The sequence below is a fragment of the Centroberyx gerrardi genome, chromosome 14 (assembly GCF_048128805.1).
Source record: "Centroberyx gerrardi isolate f3 chromosome 14, fCenGer3.hap1.cur.20231027, whole genome shotgun sequence".
NCBI lineage: Eukaryota > Metazoa > Chordata > Actinopteri > Beryciformes > Berycidae > Centroberyx > Centroberyx gerrardi.
The window spans coordinates 16,185,130-16,204,431 of record NC_136010.1 but is presented as its reverse complement, the minus strand read 5'-3'; the positions used below and the strand labels follow the sequence as shown (position 1 = coordinate 16,204,431).

Genomic DNA, 19,302 nt, shown 5'->3' with positions numbered 1-19,302 from the left:
GATCAACAGATTGTTGCAAATCTGTTGCATTGCACTATCCTGATGTTCAACTATTAATCATACTTGAATTGTGTGTAAAGCACTTCTCAATTCACCCTTACCAGAAACTTAATAAACTTACCGAACAGTCTTTGGATCATCATCTGGAGCTGTATCTTATTTTTCTCTAGTATGGTGGTAATTGATACAGTATACAGAGAAATGTGTATAAAGGCAGCAAACATCATCAGCATTTAACGTCTTTATATATTGTTGTAATCAAAAAGGGAAATTCATAGTGAGGACTTCTTTAGTATTACATTTTTACAGGACATAAAGAAAACCACATCCACCATCTGTGGTAGGTTAGTACCAGTACAGTTTATTTCTAGGCTATGTGTCTGGCACTGTTTAGTCTGCTGCCAGAGCAAGCTGGCTGTTTTTACTGTGAACATGAAATGGAGAGGATGATAAAACATTTAGCTCAGTGGTTGAAGAGCATCAATAAATGCACTAGAGGGCACTGCTCCCCCAAACAGTCAGCCACAGTGGGAAACAAGGATGATGGAAAATGTGCTGTTGTGCTATAACAATGACAGTCAAGAGCAACAGAATACCCCCATTAGTTAATAATGACAGTCAAACTGATTGAATGAGCGAAGTCAACTTAATTAAAAGCTAGACGGCAAACCTCTAAAAGCTAAAAAGAATAGTAAAACATCATTTTAAAGGTTTATTTGACAGCTCAAGAAATAGCAAGCTCGACTAGCAAGCAGGGTGGGGGCATTTCATACTCACTTGGAGCCAATTCAAGTATTTCTCACATTAATGAATCACCAGCACATTAGTCACAGCGAAGAAGTGGTGCGTAGTTGTGAGGTAGATCTCAGGTGTCCAATCTCAGGAGCTTTGCCGCACTGAGCGGCACATTCCCATCTCTGTCTTCTCTGTAAAGAGAGGGAGATGGATCAGAGAGGGGGCGAGTGGGAGGGGAGGGGAGGGGCGAGAGGGAGTTGGAGGTGTCACCGGGGTGATTGTTCAGTTTGAATACCAGCATCCACATTCCCACGAGGGAGCTATTAATAGTCCTGCTTCAAAAAGACATGAAACTGCTCACTGATCATCTGAATGCAACAGCATCTTCTGATGTTAGACCCCCTGCGGAGCCAGTTTGTTGCACTTCAGGGATGCTGCGCAGAGATAGAGCCAGAGATGTAGGAGCCACGCACATACGTTATGCTCATATATCAGTCTATGGATCAGCCCTGAGTGGAGCTGTGTGTGTCATCAATCTGGTTCTTGGCCCGTCTGGCTGTTTCCACGGTTACCAATGATAGTTGTGGAGGAGGAAAAGGATAGAATTGTGACGTTAGTTTGTCATTTGAACGGTGCTTTGTCAAGATTACGTTGTGGAAATTATAGTTTCGGACGTTAAGACGTTCATCACGTATTTAACAATTATGCGGAACAGATGAACAGACAATACTTAAATTGTTCTTATACTGCTGTGTTAAACCATTGAAGTGTATAAAAACAGTGTTAGATGCTCGGGCTCTAATTGAGGTTTCAGTGACAGCGCTGAAACACTGTCTAATTAAGGCCTCCATTTTAACAAGCAGTTGTGCTTGGATATGTGCTGCGTTTATTCTCTGACTCACCGACCGCTGGGCCAGAGAACCACAGACGTTGCCCTACTCATAGTATAGAGACATGGCACAACCAAACATCGTTATAATTAAACGTGAGGCATGACGTGTGCGGTTGGACGCAGATATGTCGGTAAGGTTAAACCTGTGGAAGTGGGTCAGAGTTTTGAGTCAGATGAGGCACACCCTGCCCTCCATACATGTGCTCAGCATCTATTAAACCTGCTGGTTCAAGCTGTCTGGAGACGACCCGTGACGTCTTGCTTCAGCCTCATGAATGTTATTAAAAATTGAAACGTGCGTGTATCTGTGTCGTGTCTGCGTGCGTGGGGGTGTCTTGATGCGTGTGTGTGTGTGTGTGGGTGTGGGTGTGCATTTCTGTCTGGCCCATGCTGGGGGTAACTCAGGGGCAGGGAAGGAGACAGACAGTGTGAGGTCACATGTCCCCGACTGTTGTTGTCTCCGCTTTCCTGTTTGTCCGCGAGGAACAAACGCTGTGTTGTTTACGTACCAGACCCCTTTGTCACTAGCACTGTTTCTCTCTCGTTCTCTCCATCCCTGCAGTGGTGGAGGACAATGATTTTCTGGTAAATGAACAGGAGTTGGATTTTTGCGCGAGTTGTTCTCTGGTGGAAGTTTCTCCGGGGGCTTGGAAAGGTCAGTGTGTTTGTGGGTCAGGTAGGGGACTGTTAAGGTCAGGAGATGAGGAGACTAAAAACATGCTGACTACATGAATGTCTATAGGAGCAAAATGGAGAAAAGAAGAATAGGAGGAAAAAAAACATCTGTTTGTGGAGAGAGGGAGAGAGAGGTAGAGAAAGATGGAAAGAGAGGGTATGAGAGAAAATGATGAATGTGATTTGTAGCATATCCCACCGAAAGATGGTCTGACACTTGAACTGATGATTTCATATTTATTGGAAATCCCAAAAATCAACATAAGAGCTTGTGCCTCTTCGGGGGGTGCTAATACATTAAACGTTTCACTGTATGTGCTTTCATTTTACCGTTTCTCCTGTCTACTGTTGCGCGCAGTAGGAACTAGGTAAGTACCAGAGAGTTGTTTTCAAAATAAAAGCCCCTCTAATCAAAACAGGAAATAAGACACTATAAACTTAAAACAGGTAAAAATACATAATAAAAGCAACAGAAATGACTGTTCAACAGGGCTATCTCTTTTCTTGAGCTAAAACATAAATTGGGTTATTTACATGATTATTAAACAGGTAACGATTAGGGAGAATACCTGCGTGTGTTTTGGACCTGCTCAGCCACCGCGGTTGGGCCTCTGGACTCCAAAGGCAGTGATGAAGACATTGACGACCACTATGATAAACACCAGGCCTGTGGCCAGGTTTTCCATAATGTTCAGCCTCCAATGCTTTTGCTCATCATTCAGGTTCCACCGAACTGGGGACACAAATAGGAAATGTACTTTAACAACACACACAAACACACACACTCGATGAAAGTCGAATCAACTGTCAACAGTCTCCGCTATACTATTCTGGGACTTAAGCCAGTTCATCATGACACGCTGGTTTACTGTCAACCATAAATCCGTGAATACGTGATTCTGGGTGCTGAGACCCCAAAATGTCAACGATTGAACCCAAAAATATGCAGAGTATCAAATGTTTATGTGTGATAAGGGCCACATGAGGTTAAAGCAATATACTGTTACTGACTTTCTACTATGCATCCAAACGCCATCAAATATCTGGAAGGCATCCTTGTCATTCTTAAGCCATAATCTATCATTGTGGATTTAATAATGTAAGACTGGCGGAGAAATAATTTCTTTGTTCTTTTGAGACAATAAAGCATCTGACAAGTAACATCTGACTCAAAGCGCACAGCAAGAACAATACAGTGAGGACTGGAACTCGTCAAGGCAAGCTTACATTTGACATATAACACTACTTCAGTGAGTTTCTGCTCAATGTCAGTTTTATAACGTTGACCTACACAGAAACTGATGTTTTCATAATGACATAGCAACTAATCCATGTTGTCATCATCATAGGGATCGGCCTATGAATAATGTAAAATAAAGGAGTGATTAAGGAAATTCAGGGAAAAAGCCATCTATGAGTTGCAGGTGTCATATGATGTGTGATGTGATGTGATGTGATGTGTGTGTGATGAGTGTGTGAGGGGGTATACAGTGGCTGTGACTATGCGGCCACATGATGTGTGTACATACAGTATGTGTGTGTGTGTGTGTGTGTGTGTTTGTGGCAGATTAACAGAGGTTAAACGGTGTAAGGACCCCCGCCTGTGTGCCTGACTGAGTGTGTATCTGACCTGCCTGAGGGGTGTGTGTGTGTGTGTGTGTGTGTGTGTGTGTGTGGAGGGGGGGGGGTGGTATGTAGGCCACTCACAGTACGCACCACTGGCTCCATTACATAGAGCCAGAGCTGGACCCACAGGAGCAGGAGGGGAGGACCGGGCTGTTGGGGGGGATGGGTCAGAGGATTTGGGGGATGGACGAGTGAGTGACTGAGGGTCAAAGGGGGCAAGTGTGAACGAATGTGTGATGACTCTCACGTGCTGACTGACCTTCTTTCTGACACATGATCCTTTTAAAATGCTTATTGAATGTGTAAATCTTATTCTGGGTGATAATTCGTTTGAATATAGAACAAATTGAACACAACTGACATCTCTCTATTGTAGTTCCATTTCAAGACAAGCCATGTTGAAATATACAGAAAGAGAGGCTCAAGTAATTACAGCAATTTCTAGGAATGAAACTAAACCAAAGAAGAATAGGGGGCTTAAAATACTTAACAGTCATACATTATTGATTATTTGTAAGGATTTAAGGATGTTAAGGATTGCTTTATCTCTTTGGTTCTAAACCTTAACAGCACAAGAAGGACAATTACTCTCTCTGAGCGGATATAGTGTGATAATGTATGAGGGAAAACTGGATATTGATACTTCATAGATAGTTCCTTCTCAAATACAGAGAGGATGCTGACGAGATTAAAAGATTCCTCCATATAGTCCTGTTAGAGCTGAGATGAGTTAAAGCACATAATGACCCGGCTAAAGTTCATTGACCTTCTGTTCAGTCTGTCGGAGGAAAATTAATTGCAGTCTAACCTATATTGATATTTAGCATCCGAGCCCATCTTCCTGATTTAAAGGACCTGTTTTGTCCACCACAGATGCTGCCGTCTGTTCAATGCAGAGATCCTTGAAATCACTGGATGTGGGAATAGATGGCACTTTTTCATTTTAATTAGGTGCTTCCTTGCCATTTTTTTTTTACTGCAAGACATTCATAGACATGGACATGTACACATGCTCACACACACACACAGCAACACACAACTAAACTCACCTCCCACGAATGCTGACAGCAGCACTCAAACACAGTGAACTCTGACCTATTGGCAGGTCTGGTTGCTATGGTTACGGTTGTTTGTCAGGAGACAGTGGACTTGACAGTGGTGAAGGGGGTGTATTAGAGGGCAGGAGGTGGTACATAATAAGGCTACAGTCTCTCTGAGGGAGAGGGTGAAGAAGATGAAACACAAAAGGGCAAATGGAGGTTGAAAGACGTGAAGCTTGCCAGACAACAAACAAAGGCACCTCTGGTATATGAAAAACACAAAAGACGCTATTGACTCTCTCACCTATGAAGATGAGCAGGACCCCAACAGTGATCTGCAGACAGAGGGAGATGGTGATGAGGGTGATGATGGGGATGTAAAGGTAGAAGTCTGACCCCTGCTCCAGCACTGCCTTCAGCTGGGAGGCGTTGGCCATCAGCAGAGCCACGTCCAGCATGCTCTCAGCTGCACTCTTCTTATTGGCATAGTGGTTCATATTCAGAGGGGATGGGCTGTCGGGCCAGTCGTCTGGATGCGGGGCCTAGGGACATGAGGAGACAGAAACTCACTGACACAGAGATAACATGTATGGCTATGAGAAAATTCTTGGAAGTCTTTATCAATGGAAGTAAGGCAGTATGTTCTATGCTATATTTTGTTTTCCCATTGAGAGACAAGACAACATGTTGTTGTGGCTAACACTAACTTAGTGCTTTCCTGTACATTAATGGTGAGGATATGGTTATCATACTAGCCTCATTAGTACAACACCCACCCATTATGGAAGAATGACCTTTGACAACAGATCCATTAGTAGAGCGAAGAGATGACACACTAACAGTCCCATTAACACGTGGCGAACATGGACATCCATGTGGAGTACGTAAGGCTTTCCATTAAGCACTGTCTCAGATGATCACATACAGTATGCACACTTCCTCACTTCCTAACCCTATGCTAAGTGCAAATTTCAGCAAGCTATGAGCTCATGTGTTTCTGCGAGCCTGAGCTGCACTCTCTTCACCCGATTCCACTGAACTGCACGATCTGTTTGTTCACGTTCAAAATCAAAGCAGTGTGTCTGTCTTGTGTTTATAAACATACTGGTAGTGAGTGATGCTGTGACCATTGGGTCATGTCCTGCGGGGGAACTTTCTATGAATCTAAGTCTTTCTGTTTGGCCAGAGGTTTTGAAGCCCTTTCTCTGAGGACACACATTTTATAAATAACACAACACAAAAGTGGTGTTGCAGAGCATCTAGCAAAATTCACCCTAGCACACTGTATTTTTTTTTTATATTACTTAAATCACAGAGACTTGGGAAGGAGCAGAATAATTTAGGGAGTTATTTAGGTATTTCCTGTCACTCAGTGGGTAGAGGATGGCACTAACACCAGTAGTGTTAAGAATTTTATTCCCGCTGAGGCTACCCATGCTAATATTGTACACATTCAGAGGATTGTAATGCGCTTTGGATAAGTGTCCACAAAGTGGGAGTCATTTTAATCTTCCCATGACCAACCTTTGGTTACTGACCCAAACTTTGGAAATCACTTTGCTAGGCTACATCTCATCTGTGGGGGACCAGCAGTTGGTTACGTGAATGTAATAATACTATGGGATGACAGCATGCTTGTGTGAGGAAATTCAATCATTTGCTTGAAATATTGATTCTATCATGAGTGATGATGTAATGAAAGCGTAACTGTTTTTTGTGTGTCCACTCTGTCCCAGTGAACTCTGTACCTTAAAGAGAACAACATGTACTCTGCCAACAGGGATGCAGAGTAAACAGTCTGCTTGTTGATAAAAAAGTAATTGCTCTGTTTTAAAATGATGAAAGTACTTCTTAATTGGAACCACTGCTGCTGAATGAATGCCCATCTGGACCTGCGGATCGAATGCCTGCACAGCTGAGCACCATCCGTGAAGATTTTGCCATTTCAAGGCCAGTCCACTCTCTGCTCACATGAAATGATCAGCAGCGTTGTCGATTCTCTTCCTCAACCTTGTAGCCTTCCCGTTTTTTCACTCACCCCACCCCTGCAGCTGCAGAGAGAGCAGACTTTTAAAGTGTCAGAGATGAACTGAACCACAGAGCTGGTATGGACCATCTTCCCTCCGCTCCAGGAATAGAGACAAGGGGGGCGGAAACAGAGATGTTGTGTTTGTGGAGAGAGAAAAGAGCAGCACCCTCTAATTTGCTACAGGGTACAGCTGAATTACCATGCCTTTAGGAGATATACAACAATCAGTTGGCATGGCGTAATTGATGTAAAGTAGTAAGTAAGTGTGGTGATGGTGATGGTGTGTGTGTGTGTGTGTGTGTGTGTAGGAGGTGGGGGTGGGGGCTTGTGTTAGTGGCCTGGCTGCAATAATTATTTTGATGAGTTGTTTCAATCTTGTGTGATAACTACCTGACAAGCTGTTCTCTTAATAAGCCATTGCTTTTTAGCACATGGGTTGCATGTGTCACTTGCCAAGTTCCTCATTTGGCCTATTATTTTACATTTCATTATTTGGCTTAGCCCCAGGTGAACATTGCGGAGACAACCGAACAACAGCTTCAAAAAATGTCTTCCTGAGCTTTCTCCAACCCCTCTTCACTCAGGAGCCACAATGCCACACAAAACAACTCATGACAAGGAATAAACAACTCTCCAAAACATGTTTCCCTACATTCCATGAGAAAGGCAATGCGACGCGGTATAGTGCCCTTGTGACAGTGACTTGTGCCAAACGCCACAAATGGTACACTGTCATGACGTGTCAGGGTCGCCCATTTTGCTCTCAAACACTGAACACAGGCTTTTCAAAGACAGCCCTTTATCCCCCTGTCAACAGACCTTAGTCAGATAATGGCTGTTGTGAGATCACAGGTTTGAATGGTCTATCCTTAAAAGTGCAGTCAGTATGTCCAGTAACACAGCACATGAATTTTCTCCACAGTTCACTGACAAATATGTAGTGCTCTTTCTTGACTTCCCAATACTCTTTGTGACAAATAAACCGGGCGACCCAGAGTGAGGTTAGTCCATGCTATTACTCAAGATTAGTCCTGCTGTCCACTGATGTCATATTGCTGAATTTACAACCTAGGATCACTACTAATTCATTACAGCAGAGGAGCCGTGTTCTTCAGAAAGACGTGTTTGTGAATATAGGCTACAGTATAGTATATTATCCAGCCGTGAGTGCAAAAAAAATGCTACACACTTGAAAACCCAAATTACAGGATACAACTGATTCAGGCCTTCATTTGAATACACTTAAAATTGAAAAACATGGAACACAGCCCACATTTGCATATTTGCGCTGACTTTTATTTTCCCGTTTGAGAGGCAGCGCGCTCGTCAATCACCCAGCCACTACAGATCCATTGTTTTTTTGCCCAACCTAAAAACCAAAGGTTCTCATTAAGTCAATTGCTCTCCACTGGTCCTAGTGTTCAATGCTTATTTTTGTGATGAATTATTCAAAGTGCATTCCTTGTCTGAAATAGACTCATGGGACCCCCTGAAGAGAGAGAGCAGGAGGAGGGTGTCGGGGGATAGAGAAAGAGAGCGAGAGATAGAGGAAGTTGTTTTAAGTCTGTATTGCCTCTCAGGCCTTGACTGTGGAATCTCAAGTAGATATAGGCTAACAGTAGCTAACAATATCCTAACATCCTTATATCCCGTGAATTAGATTAGGGATCATTTCAGGTGTCACTTGTTCCTTCCTATGTGGGTAAGTGATAGTGGTTCAAAGAAAGTCCCAGGGTGTCGGTGTCAGACTCTGTCCTCCTTCTCCTCCATAGCAACCCACCACCCTTTCACTCAGGTGTGAATGAAGCTTTGTCACTGCAGCCCCACAGCACCAATCCCATCATAACTGTCATAATGACTTCCCTGCAACCAGTTTCAGCACAGAAGATCACCTGCTTTGATCTACAAGACCCTACCGAGGCACTGCTACAGGCAGTGATTTCTGCTTGGTGAGCTAAAGGTCTACAGCTAAGATTGAATCCAAACCTAAAACTTAATGTAACCATATCAGCACTTTTTCAATGTGTATTCTAATGCCAGCTACATTTCTGGCTGACTTCCAAGCAAGAGAAATGAACCCATTCAACTTCTTGTTGAATGCTCACCTAATCCTAAGCTTTTCCCCACATCATCACAGTATAGTGGCAATTGATCACAGTTAGTCAGTTTGTTACCCAAGCTAAATTACTGGTACGTCAATTACTGTGGGAGTATGCCATGACTAATTTCTTTCCAGTTAGTTCTGTATCAGACAAGATGTAGAAAGCTCTTTGCAGCAACAATGCAAGACATCAAGGCATGGTGGGATGCTGCATGTATTGTTTAGTTCCTGGATATGATGAACAAGCAAATGAGCCTGCCTCTGCAACTGCATGGGTGTGTGTTTCCCTTTGGTCTTTCTTTTTTTTTTTTTCTTTCTTCATACATCAGCACTTCTTTGCTCTCCATCCATCAAGTCCCATCAGCAGCCTCCTTCTCTCGTTCACCTCAAACTGGCCCTCTTCCAGTGGGGGATCGACCCAACTGTAAATCTAATTTCCATGATTCTCTGTTGGGCTTTTAGTTTTACAGCCTTACACACTGCAAAGCAAACATGGCTTTCTCACGGTACGTTGTATCCCGCTATGGCACTCAGGGAATGAAACAGTTGCTCATTCCAGACAAAGTCGCAGTGTAACGGCTAGTAATAATCAGACAGCAAGAAAGAAACGGAGACGAAAAGATGAGCTAGGAAAGCTGAGGAATGTGTCAGCAGAGGAATTAGAAACCTGTGGAAAGTCTGCATTAAGTCTGCTGTCCACAAAACACCCATGGATTGATTCCTATCGTATTGACTCACGCTGTTGGGAGACACATTGTAAATGACACCAATTGCTCATTTTATCGAGCGTAAGGATATTCCATTCTGCATCTGTTGGCTGAGCTCTGACAGTCGCAGGGAAATGTCTCTGGCTGCCAAGGTCTCTCGCTCTCTCTCCCCTCTCTCTCTCAAACACACACACATACACATCTCTGCGAAATTAAATGGAGCTATTAGGACAGTGACCGTAGAGATGGCTCAGTAAAAGCCCATTCCCTTGCCCTGTAAAAATGGATGCAGCATATTGCAGTTCTGAACTGGGGCTATATTGTAATAACTTGGAAAATGGCAACTTTAACCACCACATAAAACACAATAAACACTCTATCAAGTTAACAGTTGGCCCTCAACAATCCAAAGTGCTGCAGAATGAAGTGGGGGTGACATTATGATAACGTTAAGTGTGTGTGTGTGTGTGTGTGTGTGTGTGTGTGTGTGTGTGTGTGTGTGTGTGTGTGTTTGGCCAGTGAATTGGAAACAAAGGGGGCATTCATTATTCATAAGGTCACTCAGGTGCCAACAATACTTTCCTCCACCAGAACCAGACTGTCATCTGACCCAACCCGAAGTAGGCATGCCTGCACAGGGATGAGGATCTCTCTCTGAACGTTTTTAATTCACTTTTTTTCTGTGTGGACATGCAATTTATCCCACTTAGCCTATTTTTTCGTTTTATGAAATTTGCATATTATTTCCCCTTCATTATGCATGATATGTCAGAAGATGGCATGACAATTCAGAAACCATGTCACTTGTTGGATCTCTGCATTAGGCTATCTCTAAATATCACTCTATTTTCCCCATTCTCCATTGCAGGTATATCTACTTGAACATATCTACAGTGGTTGCAAGAAAGAATTTGATAAGCAAAGCATGTAATGGCATCAAAATATTCCCCAAATTAGGTGCAACCTACAACTTACCATAGCAATAGACTATTATTCTCATTTCACATATAGGCCCACTTCTGAATATATTGAGACATATTTCAAGATATACAAAAATGGCCAATAAATAATTTTATGGATTCACATTCATTCAAAATGTAGTTTGAGTGACTAAAATATATGTTGAATATGCCTACAATCAATAGCTTAAAGGAAGAAAAAGTATTTCCAGAGCCCAAACTATATTTCAAATGAATTTCATCTACAGCTCCAAATCAATTTTGCAGCCTGTAAATTGAAACATATCTCTAAGCGTAGGCTATTCTGTACAATATGCGAAATGTAGCCTATTTTTCGCAGTATGGCATGATAGTTTAATTTAAGACTGGCTGGAAGTTACCTCTCAATAACCCCCGGCATTACCGGTGTGCTGCAACAACCTATTGTAATAGCCTAGTATGGCTGATTATGGCATTCACTTGCTTCCCTTATGAAGAAAGATCCTCAGATGTCTTACCTCTGTCCCACTTCCTCTGCTGATGCTCCTGTTCATCATTTCCCCATAAATTATAGGTCTGAGAATACAGTCGCAAAGTCTAGATCCGTTGTAAGGCGCTTTGGGAAGTGGGGACGAGACCTAGCTACATGCAACACCCAAGCCTATTTGACATAGTAGACATCTAGAGTTGTTCTATTAGGGTGACATAATAATAATTATAATAAGTATAACAACAACAATAATAATAATAATAATGATAATGATAGTAATAATATTTTTTATTAAGTCCTCCTTTGTGCAGTAGCCTACTGAGCTCTGTTTGAGAGTCACTAAGAGACAGAGAAACAGAGACAGACGATTCGAGGAGGCTGCGGAGGGCGTGAGAGACATTTTTACAAGCGACTAACGTTACGTGGATTTTATACCTTTTGACCGCTTTCCGGCCGCTTTGCTTTTTAGTTACACAAATTCTCGACTGCTGTTTGTCTTTTCGTGTTAAATATGTTTAAGCCTTGCTGATGCACAGCGCAGCATGAGGTCGTGGCTCTCCAGGCTGTCACAACGTGCTGTTTGATTGGGTGGTCCTCCGGTCGTTACCAGGGGCGTGGAACCAAGCAGGCTGAATGGGAAACACATTTGTGCCTCTCACCGGCATATTAACCGAGCGTGGAGAGACGGTGACGAGTGAAACAGTTGTCCACGTAAATTAATTGCTGAGGGGACGACAGGCAAACTGAATTCTGCCGTTTCTCAACGCGGCCCACGCTTCAAAACCGACTGGTCGCTAACTGCACGCTTCACACACAGCAGCTACGAAGAAACACTGAAAAGACTCGGCATCGTCCTCGCTTTTTATCACACCGAGGAGAGGGATGCGAGGACTTGGAAGGAGATAAATCACACATTCGCCAACATTTTTCTTCATGGGGTCTGTGTGTAGTTAACCGAGAGCGAATTGAACCCTAAGTTGTGCGCTGTCCCTGGAAATGAGGATGTATAGATAGTGCGTTTAAAAGTCCACCTTTTGTCGTGGACTATCAGCTAACGTTAGCGAGGTTTTCCTAGTAACAGCTACTGGCACTGGCAGGTCAGCCTGTGCTGTGCTGGCGTGAGTTCAGCCAGGTTGTTTGGCTGGTTTTCCTCCCATTTAATTTGGTAAGTCGTGTCTCCTTTCCCTATGTTGCTCAATATAACTGTAACGTTAATGTGTAACGTTAAATGCTAATAGCCGAATGGTGACAGTTGGTAGCTAGCAAACGTTATTTATGAATCGGCTAATGTCGTCCGAGCCAGCTTGTCAGTTTTTCATGCACCTGGCTCTTACTGATGATGGTTCCTGCTAACAATCTTTTCTTTCAACTCATGGGCTTGTCTCCTCATCCACTTGCTTTTCATGACACGGGGAACTAACTTGCACTCTGCTACAACGGACACGCATAACCTCAGCAAATGTCTTCAACGTTACATTTTCAGTATCTTGCAAACCAGGAATTATTGGATTTTGTGTCTCTAACTCGCTATATTTCTTTTGCAGCTCTTGTGATCGAGTGAAACATCGTCTATGTCGTCCAGCCCAGTGTTGATACGGGCCTTTGCTGGCAAACTGCGTCACCGAGTGGGCGCTGCAGGTATTCAGCTCTAAATCTCAGTGTTGGGAAGTCTAGCCATGGCAGATATCACCTGGGAACCAAAGTGACTGAACTTTTAAATCACCATGGAGCCGGGGGCTGACTCAAACTCCGAGGCCTCCCAGGGACTGAAATATCCATCTGTACCTAACTCTCAATGTGAACTCAACATAAATATATATGAGACCATCGGTGATGGAAATGTCAATAGCGTGGACTCCTCAACAGTAGTCAGAGGTGGGAGTGACCCCAGTGCATACCCTCCCTCCAATTATCAGCGGATTGTGCATCAGCGATTCATCAGGAGAAGTCTGTGGTTCTCGGACTCAGATGAGCAGGCTTTTGAAGCACCAGAATGTGATAACAGGAGTAAGATCCTAAATATAAACCTGCGCACAATAGTTGACAGGACACGGGGGACTAGGTCCAGGATACAGGAGGGTTCTAGCACTGAAAGTCAAGGTGGGCAAAAAGACAGTGCGACAGAGAGCGCCAGTGCTGATGAGGAGAAGGAGAAAGGTGGAGATGCATTGAATGTTACATGCAGCGATGGCGGTAAAACCGCTGTTAAAGCAGCAAGCGAGGAGAACGAGGAGGAGGCCGAGATGAAAGCAGTCTCCACATCTCCAGGAGGAAGGTTCCTCAAGTTTGATATTGAGCTGGGGCGAGGGTCCTTCAAGACTGTCTATAAGGGCCTGGATACAGAGACCTGGGTGGAAGTTGCCTGGTGTGAGCTGCAGGTACAGTACTATAACGGTCCACCTGATTTACAACCCAGTTTCTGTGACACCTACCAAGTATAGTGTCAGTTTTTAGACTAGGCAAGGTACATTCAACAGCCGCACATCACTTAGTGCTGCATTAGGTTAGAAAAGAGGCATATAACACCCTTAGGTGCTACGCTTACAGATGGGTGAGGAAGGCAGTGTTGAACAAAAAAATCAAAATTATGCACCCACTTTCAAAACTAGTAATTTGTGATATTAATATTTTCTTCTCTGTGATTGAAGACACATGGTTTGTTTTTCACTGAGTGATTTCTGTTAGTGGGGCAACGCCTGACTCTCACAGGAAGCCCTCTCCCTTTGCTCCTCTCTCTGTCAATGAGGGTTCACACATCATGACAGTATAATGGTGATGTCTACAGGGAGCTGTCAATCAGCCGGACTCCCATGAGGGAGTCCTCCAAGTTGTAAATGGCTTCCCACTAAATTTTAAATGGTTTACACAGGAAAGGTGATTGACAAGCATTAGCCACTGACGTGGAGACACATGCCCGCACTGTAGTAGAGATCAGCAGTTTGCAAGTGCACAAGGAGAGTCTATCTTGTCTTGCATTACACACAGGAAAATCACCAGCTTAGACTGTGCAAAGGTATTAACTAATTATTTCCGTCCTTTGGAGACTGCAGTAGGGATTATCTCTCTCTCTCCCTCTCTCTCCCAGGAGGCTTAAGAGGACTACAGTAAGCATGATTGGCCCCCTCATAGACAGAATACCATTAGTGTTGACCCTTTATTCTCTTTCACCATTCAGGTTAAAACTGATAGTTAAGTTCTAACAATTCACATTTGAGCACCCTTTGTCTTAACTCCAATCATTTGCCCAGTTGATAATGTGATGATGACACTGTGTACAGTCATTGTAGTGGACAGTACATGAGATGCTTGTGTGCGCTCTGTCCCAGCAGTGTGTCTGCAGGTTGTGAGCTGTGCTACTCCCTGCTTCCCTCCCTCTGTGCGACAGGAGGTAGGCAGACAGGAAGCAGCTGAAGTACGCTGTAGCCTGCTGGGAACCGTGTGGCGGCCCTGCGGCCTCAATGAATACTTTGCTTAGGGTATTGAAAACACGCCGGGTCAGTAGCCTAGAGACTAAGGGTAAAAGAATGTAGGCTACTTGATGCATTGAAAATAATTGACCCTGTTATTTATGACTGTAGCACCACAAGACAATGACACAATGAAGATGTGCTATTGGCTAGGAGTGAGTATGCTCGGATTGTGTTAAGATAGCCCTGAGAGACACAGGATGACTTCACTTGGACAATGATGTCATGCAGGCTGATGGTGGAGGTGAAGAATTCAGTATCTCCCTCAGCTATGTGACGTTTAACCACAGTTGGATACAGCGGATGATAGGATATGGAAGAGGAAGCCATTTATTTTATTCCTCCCCAGTGACACATATGAAAACTCCACCTAGTGGACAGTCAATAATAAGATTTTAATCATCATACAACTAGTCATTTTCTCACAGTTATATTTTCGCCATTGTTGCTGTCTCATAAGGTATTGTAGCTTTGAGCTGGCATAAAAACTGTTGAATAAACAAAATGCTGTGCTGACCTGATCAGCGTGTTACATCAGAGTGCCCTCTGCTGCATCAGCTTACTGAGCAGATCAGAATCATTGATTGAGACTTTGCTTGGCCGAGTCGATCGGGTCTCACTGGCCTTCTTCAGTCGATCAGAATTACTTGTGATCTTTGAAGTGAAGTTGATTGATCATACCTTTATATAATATTGTCTCACACTAGTGAGGTTAGGCATGTAGATAGTTGATGACCAACAATTGAATGTTACACTGACTAACATAGGAGTGGTGTTGAGTTAGATCAGTCAAGAACTATTTAAATTGGATGATTTATAAATGCAAAAATGTATATAATTATTGTTCACAAGAAGTCACAATGAAATAAAAAAAGACTTTTTTCTCCTTGTTAGCCAGTCATAATGTAGGACTTATTTAACAATAAATGCCAAAGAATTTTCAAATTTTTACAATACAATTTTTTTTACTTCCTGGAAAACGGCATATTTTTAGTGGTTACATGATATAATATCATCACAGATTTCAGATTTTCTTTACCTAAGAGACATCATGGTTGTGGAACCGGTGGCTGGAATTTATTCATTTTGAAGAATCAGGAATTTGTGACGGCTCAAGATTATGCGCAAACTTCACAGTGGATTGCTTCACAAACAATTCCAAGTATGCGATAGGGATCACTGCCATTCCTTTTCCACCTTTCTTATGGTCCAACCTGCCCACTTTTGAGAAGTACCTCCCCGCATTGTGTAGCGCCCCAACATCCTGTTTAAACTGTAAATTTGTTGAATTACGCAAGCAAGACACCTTCGAAATGCTGTTTACTTGTGACTTTAATATTAACTCATTTATACGGGTATTAGAGAATGCTGCATGAAGTGTGATAATGTAAACTGTGCGCACATCCTAAAGCTGAGTAGGTGTATTAAGCTTGGCCAGCAGCCCCTTTATCAAAGTGCACTGAGTGAGATGTTTCATTGACTTCCTTAATGAGAGTATCACAGTTTGTAGCCCCAGTGAGATTCGTCAGCATGTTTTATGTTGTTGTGTGTCATGCTACTATTGGAAGAGAATACCCTGGTAGCCTCTTAGGAGTCACTTCACAGACTGGTGGTCCCGGCCAAGAATATAGACTGCGCTCCCCTCCGCCACACCAGCCGTCTCGTTCAACAGCATAGTGCGTGTATTGGCTGAGCTTATGCTGGCAATCAGAACGGCAGATTTTTATGCCCATCTTATGCGCGTTTACTCTTCAGTGGTGCATGTGGACAATGCTATCTTTGTTCTGCCTGGTGAACTGAGGTGGAATGGACTGGGAAGCTTTTTGTGGAAGGCAGAGAGAAAGAGATATGACTTTGTGATTTTCCACTGTTTCCCTCCCTCCAGTGGTCACGTGGCTTTTGCCTGGAAATTTTAATCTGGTCCCGTGTTCATTCTCTATCTCTGTCTCTCTCTCTGTCTGTGTCTCTCTCTCTCCCTCCCTCCTATGCCCATCTCCCCCACATCTCTCTTTCTGTGCCCAGGCTTCTGGCATCACACAGATGGCCCTGGCTCAGGAAGGGATGTTAATCTGAGAGAGAGAGATTGCCTGTTGTGACTTTTTCATTGTCTTTCAAGGAGAAACATTTCTTGTATTTCTATTTGCCTCCTATCATTGTTCACTGGAATTTCATTTTTAAACTTTGGAAACTTCCTGATTCTGCCAACAGTTTACTTTTAGCTCTGTGTATAGATTTTATCTGTGTGTTGACTGCCGTGTACACACTCACAGACACCAGAGTTCACTTCTGACTTTGTGCAGACGGTGCTGTGGTATTTGGCAATGAGCTTGTTGTTCTGCAGATTAAATCTGGTTTGGAGCTTCTGAATGTCGAGTGACACCAAGGCAGCGATAAAGCTGCCTGTGGGCTGGAGATCTGGACCGTCTTGACCCACAGAAACATGACACTTTACATGACTAGACTGCTTGTTGGCTGAAGGTCTTAGTTCTTAACACTGGATTTTGCCATAATGGTGGCTCAAATTGAGCCACGTTATAGGCTGGAATTGTTAATCATGTGTTTTTTGAGTGTAGCCTATGGGGTTGTCTCTTTGTGTTAAAGGCTGGTGTTTTTTTAATGCATTGCTTACCGTCAACAAATTCTGCCAACAAGTCTCGTCCATGTAGCCAGTGCCCAAATAAAGCCATGTCCCAGCAGCCATAGAACTCCATTGTATTAAAAAAATGATTAAAAACACGTCAAAGAGCCATGCCGTTGCTCTGGGCAACATATTTCATCATCGCGATGCACCGGGCCAGCCGACTTTTTCCTCAAACAACTTAATAAGCCGGCTGTAAAATACGTTTGCGATCTCAGGAAAGTAGTTCTGTAGCACCGAAAATAGTCCCCGGCGTAATGAAGAATTTGTTTCCATTTGAATTTGATTTGGTAATAACTACAACAGCCTGACTTTTCGTGGTAACAGTTAGCGATTTTTAAAATTGAAACTATGTCTTTGTGAGCTGTATTTCAAGGTTTTTAGCTTACAATTGGAGCCAATGACTCCAATTGTAGGCTAGGTTGACGGCTAAAAACGGTACGTGGGAAGTCAGAAAGTAATGGGAGTAGAGCAAACGCATTGTTGATTTTGTTATTTTCATAGGATTTGTTGACGGTAAGCAATGCATTAAAAAACACCAGCCTTATCCTTTAACATGTGTACAGCTAACAACAACAATCCCTCGTTGATTGCCGAGACAGAAAAAGGAAAACAAGTTGGAAATGTCCAAGTGGGTCATTGGTTCCAGCCCACTGGGCATTAAGAGGCCCAGGGAAGCAAGACCAGGCAGACCGAGTGGCTATAACTAGCAAGGCCTCATCAGTGGCCCCATCTCCAGGTATGCCTGAGCTCCTGTGTCACTCAGCCAACCAAGGACCCTGAGGGAAGAAGGGCAAGCCTGTCTGAGCCACAGAAGATACCTAGTTAATGGGGTCTAGGCCTAAAACAGTGGAGACAGCCACTGGCCTGGTTTATTGAAAGGTGTTGTGGATTTTTTTTTTTTTTTTTTTTACATTTGGCTCAACCAGAGGAATTAAGTTTTATTGGGCTTACCTGTCAGTGTCATGTAGGCATTTTTGCTTGGCATTTTGTTTGGAGATTTGTAAAGTGGGGCAAAGGCTAATTTAAGTGAAGCATGAGACTAACATGAGTGACAGTCTGAGCCACACAAACACGGCCTCAGAATTCCAGGCAAAGAAAAGTATGCTACATTAGCATATCGGTGCACCTGAGAATGCGCCTGCCTTCCCCGCCTCCTCCCACCTCTCCCTCCCAGGGGTAGCTGCATATAGTGAGGAAAAGCCATTTGAACAATGTAGCTCAGAGATGCGAAACCAAATCCTGTCTAGCCTGTCGAAACATGGCTCACGGAAGAAGGTATGACCAGGCATGCATACTTGCTCTGACAGTGTGGCATCCATTAGTCCCACATTGTCTATAAGCACATGATGCACAGGTTAAGTTAGGTTACTCTTCAGCTTAAGTGTTCCTGTTGATTTTTGCTGCATGCAAATATCTTATGTCAACCCTCATGTTTAGTAGAGACCACAGGGAACACACACACCACTGGTAGTTTAAATGGTTAGAGAACCAAGCCTGACCAGAAGGTTGTTAGATCAGATATTTGAGGGAAAAGGTAAGCATATGTATTGTTAAATAATTCAGTACATAAATAAAAAGATGATTAAATACATAGCATTTATTTATCTATCTATTCATCTGTTAGTTTATTTATTTCAGTGTGACAAGATGTGGTGTGTGCAATGAAATAAATCTGTCAACTTCATCCATCAAAGCCAATGGGTGGCTTCTAACAGCTTCTGACTTTTGATTGGTGGTTGGACTTGAATAGATTGTTCATGCCTACTTCAAAATGGTGGCGCTCAGGGCAAATGTCTACTTGGATATTTTTTATTCACATTAGCAGAGTAAATGGAAGCAACTTGTCATTCTTCCAATTTCTTAGATTTGCAATGATATTGGCCCTCTCTAACTATGACATTGATTATGCCGTACTCGCAAACCCAATCAAAATGACACAGTAGAAGCTGTAGCAGTAACAC

General features: G+C 43.2%; 2 protein-coding genes across 6 annotated transcripts in view; one reads left to right on the top strand and one right to left on the bottom strand.

The window, feature by feature from the left end:
- Window positions 1–849: 849 nt before the first annotated feature.
- Window positions 850–11,561, bottom strand: LOC139931177 (ninjurin-1). The gene is made up of 4 exons (XM_078288524.1): window positions 11,262–11,561; window positions 5,273–5,510; window positions 2,872–3,035; window positions 850–926 (listed from the first exon to the last, which is right to left on the bottom strand). Exons 1-3 carry the CDS (start codon window positions 11,298–11,300, stop codon window positions 2,893–2,895), a joined length of 420 nt encoding a protein of 139 aa, XP_078144650.1. The 5' UTR covers window positions 11,301–11,561; the 3' UTR covers window positions 850–926; window positions 2,872–2,892.
- Window positions 11,562–11,920: 359 nt separating this feature from the next.
- LOC139931143 (serine/threonine-protein kinase WNK2) overlaps window positions 11,921–19,302 on the top strand; it is a 46,168-nt gene continuing 38,786 nt past the window's right edge. For all 5 annotated transcript variants that reach the window (XM_078288218.1, XM_078288216.1, XM_078288217.1 and 2 more), the window contains exons 1-2: window positions 11,921–12,398; window positions 12,778–13,611. In XM_078288218.1, the coding sequence (XP_078144344.1) occupies window positions 12,958–13,611 (654 nt within the window). In that variant the 5' untranslated portion in view covers window positions 11,921–12,398; window positions 12,778–12,957. The remainder of the gene's footprint in view (window positions 12,399–12,777; window positions 13,612–19,302) is intronic.